The sequence below is a fragment of the Cyphomyrmex costatus genome, unplaced genomic scaffold (genome assembly GCF_001594065.2).
Source record: "Cyphomyrmex costatus isolate MS0001 unplaced genomic scaffold, Ccosl1.0 scaffold123, whole genome shotgun sequence".
Classification (NCBI taxonomy): Eukaryota; Metazoa; Arthropoda; class Insecta; order Hymenoptera; family Formicidae; genus Cyphomyrmex; species Cyphomyrmex costatus.
In genome coordinates, this window is record NW_017275207.1 from 138189 (window position 1) to 153560 (window position 15372).

The 15372-nt window shown below is 30.8% G+C and overlaps 1 protein-coding gene across 1 annotated transcript in view; it reads right to left on the reverse strand.

The window, feature by feature from the left end:
- Positions 1-3581: 3581 nt before the first annotated feature.
- The window catches only part of LOC108781537 (phospholipid phosphatase 1), a 30236-nt gene continuing 18445 nt past the window's right edge, over positions 3582-15372 (reverse strand). The window contains exons 3-6 of the mRNA XM_018549527.1: positions 6654-6808; positions 5421-5641; positions 4647-4767; positions 3582-4136 (exon numbers count right to left, since the gene is read on the reverse strand). Of these exons, the coding sequence (XP_018405029.1) occupies positions 3750-4136; positions 4647-4767; positions 5421-5641; positions 6654-6808 (884 nt within the window). The 3' untranslated portion in view covers positions 3582-3749. The remainder of the gene's footprint in view (positions 4137-4646; positions 4768-5420; positions 5642-6653; positions 6809-15372) is intronic.

Sequence of the window (15372 nt, forward strand, 5' to 3'; positions counted from 1 at the left end):
AATTTAATTTGTGCTCGTTTACTACAATTAATATCCACCATTACAAAGTCAGACTCCCGCCAGTCGAGGGGAAGTCACTGCGTCCGTCGTTGAAATTAAGATCGAAGCTTTTGTGATATTCTGTTTAGTGCATTCGTTTGGCGATTAAAAATTCAAGAGCAATGCAAGCTGCTGAATAAGAGCGTTTTCGCACGGTTCGGTTTAGCATCGGGTTGCGGTAGTCCAGCAGCCGTTCTCCCAACGACGCCGAAGGATCGCTGTCCTGTAAGATTTATTTGACGACACGAGGGTGGAAAACGAGGGCGAGGGAGGAAACGTCGGATTTCAAAGGGAGCGCGATCATTCATTCGGTGTAAGGTTGAAGAAGGGGAGAATTCGATCGGGAGGGAAAAAGGAACATTTTATTTTTTTAATCCTTACATTTTATTTTCTTATGACAAATGAAGTTACATTTTATTTTGTACATGTGAAAGATTACGAAGAACAACAAAACGAGTTCTCCGAACTCGGATCGTACATTTCGTGAGTTGCAGCATGAATAAAAAAGTGCTTTTTCATTCCATAAATAATTTATTAAATATTAACATTAAATTTGTTTAAATTAAAAATTACGTGTGTGATTTATTTAAAAATCTCAACGATATTGAGATAAAGATACGGAAGATAAATTTTAAATCATCAAATATTTGGCTAGTGGGAAATAAATTATTAAATCTCTATATGAAATATAATAGTAAATTAATAAAAAAAAATTAATTACGTTAAGAATTAAAAAAATGTAATGTATATATTACATCTTTCTGTATATAAAATATTTTCGTTTTAAAATTCTTGGATTAGTTAATATAATGGACTAATTAATATACATGTTCCAATATTTCATGATTGTATGATTGCGAGACCATAAAAATGGCACTGCCTTAGGACTGGCTTCTTTAAAAAATAATCTTGAATAAAAGGTATGTATACAGCGTATTAATAGCGATGCGTGCACATGTGTACACAATCGCGAGACGTATCACAATCATACGGAAGGTCGGCATATAGGCTAATTAAATTACGTATAGTAATTACAATTTCAGAGTCTCTTACGACTGACGCTGCGTTCGCGCTTTTAAAAAATACGATACCTCCTACGATATATGTACAAATCCCGCGTTCGCGATTACACGGTGGCAGAAATCAGCAGGTGCATTAAATAACACGCTTCTTACGTAGATAGGTATAGAGGCGTACATACACCGTAAGAATAACAATCGGCAGCGTTGAAGCATACTCGCGTACGACGTAATCACTTTAATTTCGCAGAAACTTACTATCATCTACCGCGTGACTGCATTGTGGTATATATAAACACTACTTGTGTATTTACGGTCCATAACTTGGACGGACGCGAACATCGCGTTCTCTGCGTACGAACGCTGTTCAATACCATTGTGCGAAAATATTCGAGTACACGAAATTTACCGAAGGACATGTATTGCTTGTCTAATGGCTTTTCATCGATTAAAAGGCGTTTCGTGTGCGATTAAAAAAAAAAAATCGCTCCATTAGCGACGTATTACTGTTCACCTTTAGGTTCACCTGAAGATGATAAAACGCGAGGCAATAGAATTATATTACGTAGACTGTAAATAATACTACTGTTAATATTGTAATACACGCTCGTTTCCGAGCACATCCATGAAGGCACTTTTTTTTTGTAATAATGTATAAATCTCACTGTGTTATGCTTCCCATCTCTCTCATTCGCGCGTAAATAAATTAAAAAAAGATTGAAGAATATTTTCTCACAGTTAAGATATATACATTTAAAAGCTACATATGGAATGTAAATATACAATTCTTATATCTATGAAAATATCGTTAAATTATATAATATTATACGAATAAATTAAAATTTTCTAAACGAGACTTATTTTCCAAATTATTCTCTGGACCTGTTTCTCGATCTTCTGACTCTATTCAATTTTCATTTTCGTTAAAAAAATTGTGCGTTACGCAACATAAATTAAAGCAACTGGATTTTCGCTACATTACAATATTGTACATATGCATAAAAAATTGCACACGACTTGCCCTCGTTTTTAGTTCTGTCTGCGTTCAAAGTGCATCAGAAGGTTAAAGCTACGCTTTCTTAAATAATGTAATCAACTGCGGGAGCGTAAGTGTAAATTACTGATAAGAACGAGCGGAGCATTTGAGACGTCGAGAGAAGTCGGCATCTGGGACGAGATTAAATATCTCGGGTGGACGATTACTAAATCATTTCCCTCGTTGGATTATCATCCTGTGCAATTAATTGACTCGATATCTGTAAGCCCCGCGAGTTTCTTACATTATGTATTCGGATCGGTGCAAGTCGGTAGGCAGTTCCGCGCAGATCATTCGCACTTGCATACCTAGCGCGAACGTTCCAACCCTAAGCCGTCACTTCGCACCTGCGAGAACCTCGCGCGATCGATGCGTCCGTGACTCTGATATGTGCAATTTCTTCTCCCTCCCCTCCCAGTGGAATGTAAAACGTTCGACTATTCCGCGTACTGAGCAATTTATTTGTTAATACGAAAATCAATCTCGTGCGTTCCAGCACTCGATCTTCGCTGCGAGAGAAACCACCAACTGAACTCGCACGCTACACATTCCCTGATCGAATCAATCGTCTCGGGGAAAAAAAAAAGGACGTTTTCCAAAATACTCATTTCTTAGGAAGTTGCGAAGAGCATGTGCATCGATACAATCGTACGAAGCCGCTCTGTCATTAACTTATTCTGTTATCGCTCCCTTATTAATAGCTGCTACGCAGCTGTTTGTTGCACGAACGAGCGCCTACTTACACCACAGCAAAATATTTTCATTCGTTATCCCCGCTTGTCCTCCTCTTTCATTCTTCAAATCAGCTGTTTCACGATATACCATTTCTCACAAGATTTCTCATTTCAGTTGATCTACATCTACTTCATTATCGTTTCATGTTCTTCCTCACTTTATATCTATGTTCATCCTTGTTATGTTTGTTATTACTTATTTTCATTACCCCCCTGTCTACTATAATTCTTCTGTACAGGATATATATTTTTACTCAGTGATACGTGTGCGTATGCACGCACATATACATATATGTTCATATTCTCTAATCTGCTAATATGAGGCACATGAAATCGAACTCGAGACCAAATGTTCCGAGTCGATCCACTTCATCGTGAAGTCACACTATGTTTATATTTTATATTGTATATGTGTATATATATATATATGTACAGCATTAAGCTAATTGTAAGTGTTACTCTATTAGTATTTTTTAACAAACTAATAGTTGTTTTTATGTTGATGTCACTTGTACTCTTATTACTAGTATTATTATTGTTTTGCTTAGTATATTTCTATTTTGTTTTTAGGTTTTATCTTCATGTGTATGTACAGATAAAATCTAAAATGTAATAATTTATTTGAATTCTAACGTCTCTAGAAGTTTAAAAACGGAATCATTGTCGCCCATTAGTATGCACCTTTCTACTACACTTCCGTTTCTCTTTACACGTTACAACTATATTGTACACACTGAAAAAAGTTTATATTATCATTACTTAAAAACAGATCAGGTACAGCGAAAATATTCGATTGATATTTTTGGAACGAACGAGTGGCTCGATCTTTTCCGAAACGAATGATTCGATCATCGCGATTCTTTGTGTTCCTCCGTCCTCCATCTCCATCCCTGAAGTCAACCCCTCGTCATACGAACGCGTTTATTTACTCCAAGTCGCGATGTCCTTCATCTCTCGGTCCTCCGAGATGTCGACGACGGTAGGACTGAACAGCTTCTTGGTGTTGTGCTTGCGCTGCGTGACGTAGTCTCCGATCTGGCCGTTCTCCAGGGGCTCGTTAAGGGCGTGCGTCGCAGCGTCGGCGGCATTGGCGGCGGTACGCTCGAGACAGAAGTGCCGGCACGATAATATCACGACGAATAGGCCGAATAGAAGCCCGAGGACGTCGCCGATGAGAACGTCCCACCAGTGATGCCGGTTGTCGCCCACTCTGGTTATCGAGCACGTAACGGCCCACATGCTCACCAGGCACTGCAGCCACGGTTTCAGAAACAACGTCCGACTCGGCATACGATTCTGTAGGTACCACTGTGCACGATGCGACAAAAGGCGAACACGTTTTTACAAAACGAAGAAACGGACCTCGCATTATGTATCTACGCGATCATTTCTATTTTCTAATTATTTTGACAGTATTATTATTTTTGATGGCGAGAAAAGAACGTGAGAAGGAACAGATGTATAATATACTTTAGCCAAGTTCTCAATCTTTCGTTTTTCTTTTCTTATTTCAAAATGAATTGCGTATTTTCGAGAATTTATTTCGCGACTCTCTCGTATTCATCTATCTGTCTCGCGGGTCCCGTGAAAATCGATATGCCGCCGGTAGATTTTTTTGCGGATTCTTTCCCGTCGCTTAGATACTGACCATCGATATTAAACCGGAAGTACTCGATGCTGATATCGTAGTTCTCTATATTGCCAACAGGCTGCTGAGCTTTACGGATAAACTAATGGGACGTTGTTCTCTTTCCCAATTTTGTTGTTATAAAAAATAGTTTGTCAAGTCTTTACGTTGTAAAAAAAGAATTTTCTTACCACCAAAAAGATGCTCGTGTAAACGGAGAGAGCAGCATGACCAGAGGGAAAAGACTTATTGGAATCGTTGAGGAACCAAGTGGAGACTTCGGTATTCGTGCACGTGTAAGAAATAAAGTATCTACAAAAAAAGTACAGAAACATCATTGCTTTTGTTATTTTTCAGTTAGATTAGGCAGATATTAGGATAAAATTTAAAGCAAACGTTTTGGAAAATTCTAAATAATGTTCTGAGCAAAATTCCAATGTAGTTTCCATTGTTATGATTTTACTATGTAATTAATAACATGGACGAAGCGATACTTTATTTTACCGCGAGAGTACATACAAGACTATAGATATAATCTAGCAGTAAAATGGAACGTATTAATAGAACTCTATATAACCGACCGTACGTATCTCTTTATCTTTCCCACAATTGATAAATACATTTCCTACGATTAACGACCTTTTTTGTATAAAAAAAATCTTTGATAAAAAAAAGGATATAAAAAGTCACGTGCCGATTTGTTTTGCGATAAGAGAGTATAAGTAGGAAGTCCGCTCTTTGTGTTTTCTCTCAGCATTGCTGAGAACTTGCGCAATCGTATGTAGGTGCTTGGCATGCGTATTTCTCTCGTTTCTTTATCGGAATCCATATAGTATACAGACCCACAAGCAAGCTATTCTCGTGCCGGGCTACCTACACCCTACACGTCGGCGACATAAAGGTCGACCGGATTGCGCTTAGGTGGCAAGCCAACCGGGACAAAGAAAGAAGAGGTCGGTGCTTACTCATTGGTGCAGTTGGCCGCCTCGCGCGGTTTGCACGTGTCGAGAAAATGCGGCCGCGGCTCGCCGATCAGGATTTTCATGGCTTCGCAGAGGAACGTAAGCGTCAAAATCCCCGCAGTGTACTGTCCGTACCAGCGCCAGATTAGTTTACTCCGGGTGCCGTAACATGACGCGTTCTCGTAACTATCGGCAGAATAGTAGATGTATTCCGCGATCCATATCTGAAACCGACCAAAAAAGACCCGTGCGTAATGTGACTCTCAACGCTTCCTGCTGCTCTCATTTCAAGCTGAATCGAGGAAAAAAAAGATTATGGATCTCTTTTTTTTCTCTAAATATTGAAGTACATTTTTTTTCATATTGCCTCTCGGACAGTAGAAATCGTTAAAATGTTTAGATACCCTTCGTTCTTTTTAGTTTTTTTTATCATTGAACATCTCACTTTATGAGCTTACTAAATTGTATATATCCATCGAAATATTCAGTTTTTAATGTAGAAATAAATCCATAATGTATGAGCGTTACTCATTTTAATATCTTAGAAAAAAATAAGAATCACATACATATGTATAGAATGATTCTTAAGTATTCTAAAAGATTTTAAGGGGTGATTCTTCACATTTCAGTTCAAGACGAAAACTTCATATTACATGTCCAAAACGGTTTAGTTTCAAAGATACAAAGTATTAAAAAATTGAAACAAATCTTTTTTTTTATAATTTTAAAAATTAGTTGTTTTAATGGAATTTTGTGTATGTTTAACGCTTCATCAAAATAACCTGAATGAGCCTGTCTATTCTTGTTATTTTAACCTGAATGATTTTCAAAATTTTTGAAAACACAAATGTTTTCCTTCAATTTTTATTTGTATCTTTGAAACTAATTGTGAGTTATTTCGGACACATGAAGTTATTATCTGAAATTATATAATGTGTGAAAAAAAATTTTTTAATCGTTTAGAAAACTTAAGAAATATCATCATACATATACAATCGTTGATCTTGTTAGAGATTGATGTACATTTCCTTACTTACATGATAATAAAAATGTAAATCATACTAATTGTAAATTTAACATCTGGCTTAAGATAACATTGCATAAAACACGTTCAGCTCAAAATTCAAAATATCTTTCGTATAATAAGCGACTTATACAAAACTTTAAAAACAATTTTTTTCATGAATTTAATATAAAATTAGAAGAAGCAAGAATACGTGAAAGAGGAATGCTTACCACTAGTAAAGGCATGGCGATACTGAAGCTTATGATTACACCTGCTGAGATCGTATCGCCCGTGAATTTGAACGAGATCTTCGGGTCATTGCAAACGAAACCGATCCGCTGGTACGGTTGCGCGAGAAATTCCAAGAGCGCTAAGAGTGTAATCACTAAAAAATACAATACACAATCGCAAATTAGACTAGATATAAGACATTTATTGATCTTCTTAAGAAAATCAATAAACAATTTCGCAATACAATATTTCCCAAAATATTTATACGGAAAGAACTACTGAAATATCTAAAAATTTAATTAATTATAGATCTGAAAATAATTTTGGACCATCAAAATAATTATATAGAAAACTCAAGCATGTTAAGCAACATTACAAAAAATTGTTGTGTTCTAGCATCAATTTAAATGTTTCATTAATAATATAATTTTTGTATTTTGATAGTCCAAAAAAATTATTTGCAGATCTGTATCTAACTAAATTTTTTAACATTTCAGCAAAAAAAATCGCTTTTTCCGTATAAAAATTGACTTACAATCTAATCTAATCACGAGAATGTTGATTATACATGTCATGTCAATAATATAAAATGTCATTCTGTATTATAATATAATATATTATAATGATAAACTATCATAAATTAAAGGCTGACATGTTTAGAGGAAACGCGTATGTGATCGACACGAGAAGGCAAGTGTAATTAGATTTGTAATAGAAAAGTGTAATGTTAAATTTTTCAAAAATCTAATCACGCAGTGATTATAAAATGCTTTTTAAATCACAGAACTTTTGTTAGAAATATTATTTCAATTTTAAAAAAGTGCTTCTAAAACCGAATTATATAACAGCTAAAAAATTATTTTTCATGTTTAGGTCCATCTGCTCTAAACTTATGCAAAGTTTATCATTTTTATTTTACACGTGCCGAACTTTTCTTATATCGCATTAAGAAATAACAATTTCCTTACATAATTTTAGGCTAAATTTTTAGATACTTCAGTAACCTGCACTTCTTTCCATACAAAAATTAATTTCTAATCTAATCTAATCACGAATAAGAATATTTGAAATCTTGTACATGTCGTATGAATAATAGAAAATGTGATTATATATTATAATATATTATAATAAATTATAATAAGCTTATAAATCCAAAGCTCACATATGTTTGCAGAAATAGCGTATATAATATATGCATTATTAAGAGATTACGAATTGCTTACGCAAATTTAAGCGCAAATTGAAGATAATTACGAAAAAATTAATTTAATTTAAGAAAATAAATTACGAAAGAAAAGAAATCTGAAATGTATCGCAAGCTTAAAACTTACGACATTTCGAATGAAATATTTCAGTGTATGTTTATATTCATGTATAATGACTGTGCTTCGATAATCTCTCTGATCAAAACAAATATATAGTGATTCTTCATAAATTAATCTAGGCCCGTATTTATATCACGGAAATAATTATATCTTAAAATTTACCCTAAATATGGTAATCGTGGGACAACATTATATTTCGAAGAATTTTTATGTAAATCTCTCACATTTATTAATAAAACTACAATAAAATATAAAATAAGTATGATTAATTTTACTGAAGTGCATGGTAAAAATCTTTAAATTTATTGTATTGTACCGTAATTACTATATTTTCAAGATAAATTTTAAGAAATCCTTCTCTCCGCGTGTAATCGTTTCTCAAACTCTATCTCAAGAGCGTATCAGGGGAGATACTCAGAATGGCATCGATATCGAAAATATCGATTAAAGCTATATTTTTTACCTGTTTAAAAGTAACCTTTCCAAAATCAAGTTACTGACAGGTTACAATATGACATAATATAAAAATGGAACAAGCTAATATATTTATAAAAAGAAAACAAGAATTTCACTACTTTTCACTACTTTTTTGAAGATTTATTAATACGTGTTACAAGATCTTGTTTCAAAACTCGATTTTATTGAATTGTAAAAAAGAGTATTCAAGTTATATCTCGAGACAAATTTTATTTGAGTTCCTCATTTGAGTCATAAACAACTCAAAATTAGTTTCAGTTGAATTTCTTAGCAGAAACACGACTATAAATACGGGCCTTAGTTTATGAATAATCACGGAATCTAGCACCTAATTTTTGACGAATTGCATAAAGTAAATAAGATTCTTGGAGCAACAAAACAATTGCGCAAACAAAGTCGACGTCATGCCGTTTCGAATTTCTCACTAAAAAGATTAGACTAAAGACATTTTCTTCATTTTTTTCATTTCGTTCATGTTGGTATGATACAAATTTTGCTTTCTTTGAAGTCCCTTAAATAAAAGAAGGAATTGAACATTATCTTAAATATGGCGGATAAATCCCTTAATTAAGACAAAATAAAATATTTATTTATCTATCAGCTCTATTTAATTCTATTTTATGCGAGATGTAAAATACAATGAAATATACCAAATATTTGGTCACTATCGAATTTACACTCTAAATTAGTGTATACTAAAAGCTATTACACATAAAATTAGCACATTAAACATAAAATCATATACAAAAATATTTTAAATACCCAATAATGACACGTTATTTAATAAAATATCTTTGTGTTATTTTATTATCAAAGTTAATTATACCTGCATTTCAAGCGACCGAAATACATGTATCTATCTCATTCCATCTTAAGCAGAAGCTAAAAATGGCATACTCAAAAATGACATAATCAAAAAATGTTTGAACGTTATCCAAAGTCTTACTTAGTTAAAAACCTCTACACGTCATTTCGAATTACATAAAAGATTAACAACATTTTTCAATATACCGACTATATTGAAAGTCTACAGTCCACGTTACGCATTACATAAAGATTGTGTATTTACGTAGCATCCTTAATTAATCTTGGATTTAATAATATCTGTAGTTATGAAAGTAACCAATCATAGCTATTCCTCTGAAGAATGGAATGACTGTGATTGGCTAGTTTCGTAACTAGCGGACACATAACATGTTATTAAACTCGATTAAGGGTGCTCTGTAAATGTAGTCGCAGATTATACTATAGTTTTTTAGCACTGTCAGAGCATTCCGAAATGCTCTTGAACCGATGTGATTAGAACGCAATTGGATAATTATAATCAGATAGCGAGCGTGACGAACATTTTATCTTTTATATACGCATCAGTTTCTACATTTTTTTCCTCGTACGCACCAACGATCAAGTGATTGCCACAAGTCCATTTAATCGGTCTATACGATGTTGTCTTCTGGTTCCCGTCAACTTTTCCACATCTCTCTCTTCTGTTCTCGTTTTCGACAGAAGGATTTTTCTTCGCGACGGAGCATCGTCTTTTGGGAAGCGGACAATCGTGCATCCCGTGAAAGAAGAAAATGTTCCGATAACACTGTGATATACTGGCTTGCTCGTCCAACACGCAACAAACGTTCTGAAGCGTTCCGACTCTTGACTACCACGAGGAACTCGCGTGACACGTAATTATTGCGCGATGTAGCGCGCATGCGCAGTCGAAACACGCGCGAGATTATATTTCAGTTACACACTCTATGAAAACTTTTTGTTCTTTGAAGTAGAAAAAACAGCGGGAAAAAATAAAAAATTAATCTGTTAGTCTAAAACACTTGTTTAAACTCGTCTGTAATTTATTATATTTATACGTATATATGCGATTAATTACGCATACAAAATGCAGAAGCTGCAATCTTACACAGTTGGAAATTTTGTTTTAAATTTAACACAATTTCTCGTGTTTCAAACGGTCCAATGAAACTTTTGTATTAATTTAACAAAAAATGACTATGTTAGAAAATAATACAAACATTATATAAAAATTAACACAAGAAATATAATTTTTTGATAAATTTGCAATTAAATTGTAGAAAAACATGTTTTTTTTTTAAATAAAATTAATGTTAAATTTAATATATGTTAATACATTCATTCATCTTTTATACATTCATTTCATTTGTTTCTTTATTCATTCTTTTTTTTTATTATTTATCTTGTGTTCACTTTTTTATTCGTTCACATTTATATTTTATAAAATTATATTATTTTATATTATTTGTTCACTTACTCATAAATTGTATTATTTTAACATTAAGACATAAATATCGATTTAACATAAAATATTGAAATAATATGATCACATTATGTTAAATTAATCTTCGTAGTGTTCAACAAAACGTTTTAACAAAGACCAATTTTAGCATAAATAAGAAATATTTTTTACTGTGTAATTTTGATAAAAAATTTAACAATTCTAAGAACAATTTAAATTCCGTATGTATTAACAACTTAAAATAAGGACTATTATAAATCGGCTCTGTAATTCGTACGCTATTATATAGTACAATAAACTATATTTAATGTTAAATATATGTAATTAAAAATAAATAAATATTAAAAAAACATGTTCAATGTTTAGTCATATGATAAAAACCGTTATATAAAAAGAGTATTTCATTATATAATAAAAAAACATTTTGTCTATATCTTTCTAACCTTCATCAGAGCTATACAAAATTTGAAAAAAAAATTGTTAATTTATTGAAACAAAGTTCAACTTGTTTATTGTGCGTATAACGAAATCAGTTTTTGGTATATATAATTAAATTGTTAATATAATTAAATTGTAAATCTCCTCGAATTTATGTATTATTAAATGTCATCAAGAAATTTGATTCCTATATTAGAATATCTACATAAATTATACACGGGATGAAACCAAATTTAATCAAATTTCAATATCTGGTCGTAAATATTAGATGCTCAGGAATATTGGTGCGATGCGTAACGTGTATGCGAATAACATTAATAATATACTCGTTTGATAAAGAACAATGGTTTGATCAATTATATATAATGATTCTATAGATAAATTATATAATATGTACGTCAGTGCATCTGTAATTTTGTTAAATCATTGATGGCATATTTATTGATTTACTGTTCACATTTGTTGCCACTGTAAAATTTGTAAATAGGAAAAAAATTATGTCTATAATGTATATTAAAATATCTCTTTATAACTCAAAAACTTCCAAAAAGCAAAGTGTAGATGTCTTTATCACAATTATGATTCAGGTAGGAAATTGTCGTTAAAAAATACACAAGGAAGTGACATCAGATTACTCATTCTGACGTTAACATTTCCGCATAGATTATATTTCCAGTAAAGGAATTCTTATATTTTCAGACTGAAAAAGGGTTTTTTATGATATGCGATGATTAACGAAGTGACAACTTAATAGTAGTATGACGTCAATACGTAAGTTATTGTAGAGATACGTACTATGTACAAACTCCTTTTCTTTCTTTTTGTGCAAAAATTTATATGGTATATAAGAGTATCAGGAATCGAATCAGAAGTGCAGTAAGAACTTGATGAAGTAAGGAATGCAAGATATAATTACAAAATAAAATAGAAGCAACGATCTAAATAAAGATGATATTGAAACACAAAAAATATTTTTAGCTAATATTGTGTGTATGTGTGTGTGTTTATGTATAAGAATCTAATAAGTTTAAATAATTTAATTATTATTAATCAACAATTCAAAATGAAATTAGACCGATATGTGAATAATACAAATAACAAGCCGGATTTTAGTGCTTAATAATATTTTACAAGAATTTTTATATACATTTTTTAGTTCCATAAGAATCTAGTATTGATTACTTCGATTTTAAAACGCTATTTTGAATGTGAAATTAAAATAGTAATATCACAAATTTAATTAATCAATTTAATAATAATGATACTAATAAATATTTTACATTATTATAAATAATTATATTGTAACTTTAATCTTAGTTTATTTAAAGCTTCGCTAAAATTCTAAAGAATGTGTCAAATTAATAATTAAATTAGTTTCTTAGATAGACATACACACATACATCGTACAGTGTATACCTATATATTTATACATGCAATGCAATCTCATAAGTTACTAATCAATATAACAAGTAACAAGTAAATACACTATCCTCAAAGCAAATTTTGTTTTTAAAAAAAATTTTACAATTATATATGTATATTATACAAATAAAAAAATGTCAATAACTTGTTTTTTTTATATTTGTATAAACTTTTATCGTGAACATGTCAAAACGACAAATAAACAAATAATTAGATAATTTTTCTTAAGAAAAGAAGAAAATTTTATTAAAACAAACTATTAAGAAATCTTCACAGTGTTTCAAAAAGCGATGATTTCTCTATAGATTTGTAATGCGTTTTCCACATGGAAAAACTTTGTAAGTTTTGGCTTCGTCAAGCGCGAGTGCGCCCGCCACGTGTCGCTGGTAGTCTTTTTGTCGTTAGATAAAACGTGCACGTTCGGTGCATAATCCAATTAGTTGCGCAAGACACAAAAAAATAATGTGCTACCTCACACGCCGAGTATATCGTGTGGTAATTACAATTTTTTCCTACGTTAAAAAAGATATTATAACGCTTTAAAAAGCGTTACAATCGTTCATATTACTCGCTTTTAGGAGCAATTTATATAAAACATATTTTATGTCATATATAATATATTATCAATACAAATTAAATACCGTTTTTACATAATATGACATTATATAATATTCCCTGTATTGTTTATTAGTTTGAAAAGTGCTACTAACTCTTTTACTTTTATCTAAACTAATTTTTAATTCCATTTTTTTTAAAGCGCATTAAATTATTATTTGCATTCCATTAAATCGTAAACAGTTATTATCGCGAAGATTGTATTTTAAATGTAAAAAATTAATAATAAGTACTTAATTTTATCTGCGTTATTTAGAATTTCTTATTAATTTGTTATCAAAAAATGAAAGAAGTCACAACATACTTATCGAGAATATATGCCAAACTGTCTATACGATTATTTTAACCACATTAATCGCCTATAAATCATATATGTGATAGTTCGACAAAGTGCTGAAAAGATTAATAATTATGTATTCAAATAATTTTATTTATTTAAGTTTCGCAAAATCTTTCTCAGTAATTTTAACTGTTTAAGAACAAATTTAACATAAATCATTTTATTCATTTTTTTCTTGGAAAATATTTCCTTTTTTACGCATTTTATATCTTAACCTAAAATAATCAAGTACAATCTCGTAAATATAATAAGATTTCAAAATTATAAAGCTTTTTATAAACAATAATTAAATTTTTATAAGAATCTTAATGAAATTAATCCTTTGCAATCCGCCAAGAGCACAATATTGTAATACCAATTTCAACTTTTTGGTCCATCAACAATGTAGTACCATAAGAATATTAGTCTTATCGACAAAAACATATTATTATTACATGCGATCATTATAGATAAAAAATAAAAAAGATAAAAAAAAATTAGGTTTGAAACAAAAGTGTTATGAACTTCAAAATTCAAGCAGCTGTAACTTTGTTAAAGAACTTTGTGAAAGCTTAAAGTTTTTCCTACAAAATGATTTTTTTTAAATATTCCTAAGATTTTTTGTTACTGAATTATCAAAGATTAAATAAAAGGAGCATTTAACTTTGATTACTCCGTTAACAATTAGAATTATTAGAATATTTTACGTTATGAATTAGAAGTCAGTATTAACTGAATCAATATCAATAAATTATCAGTATCAATACGTGTTTCTTGTCTGCAAACATATTCGTGATAAATAGCATAATAATCTGTAAATATATATACATTTTAAATTGATGTAAATAGAAAATTGCTAAGAGTGTCATAACTCTTGCAAAATAAATCAATGGCAAATTTTTATTTATTATATTATCCTATTAAATACATATAATTTGCTATATTTTTTATAATATTTTTATTATAATATATTATTATAGTAATTTAATATAAAATAATTATATAATTTAATATAAAATAATATACCGTAATGTGCAAATTTATAATGTTATAGTATTTAGTGCAAAAAATCTACCAAGAATCGATAATAAATGTATTTAAATTTTGCGTGACGTTGATGACAAATCCACTCACAATTCTTAGTAACAATTTAACAGTTTAACAATTAACGAAGTATATGAATCTTTCAATTCGAAACTGACGATTTTCTTATTCATCCTAGATAAATCTGAGTCATCTTATCAAGTCACGGTAAATATTCAGCGTCACTGCGGGAACAAACAAAGTTCATCAAACAAATTTCTGCGAAACTCGAATAATTCATATTATGTTATACGCGAATATTTATTTTTGTGTTAAATTCAAAAGTTAAGTTATAAGTGAAAATTACTAAATTACCAAGACAATTATGTTTGATTAATTTGAATAAATTTATGGAATATAAATATGTATAATCTTTTCTTAGTTTTATAAAGATAAAACTTATCAAATTGCTCGCAGAAAACAAATTATATCTTCGATCAAGCTACAGTTTGTAATTGCGTTTTAAATGCAACAGTAATCAATCCAGCTTTAAATACAACAGTAACAGATCCAGCTTTAATTGTATATGGCGCTTTTTTTACTTATTCAATTTATTTACATAACGGTGTAAAACATCTTATTTTAGCTTCGATCAGAAGCAGATAAACTCAATTGGAAACCTGATCAAATACCCGTTCAACCTGATCAAAATTTGCCTTTGTTTTCTTTACGATACATCTCCGAATTCGTGATAGCCTTGATCTTTCGTACGTCCACGAGTGAGTATTGCTATCATATACAATATATAACAAGACGAAGGAGACGAGCAAATT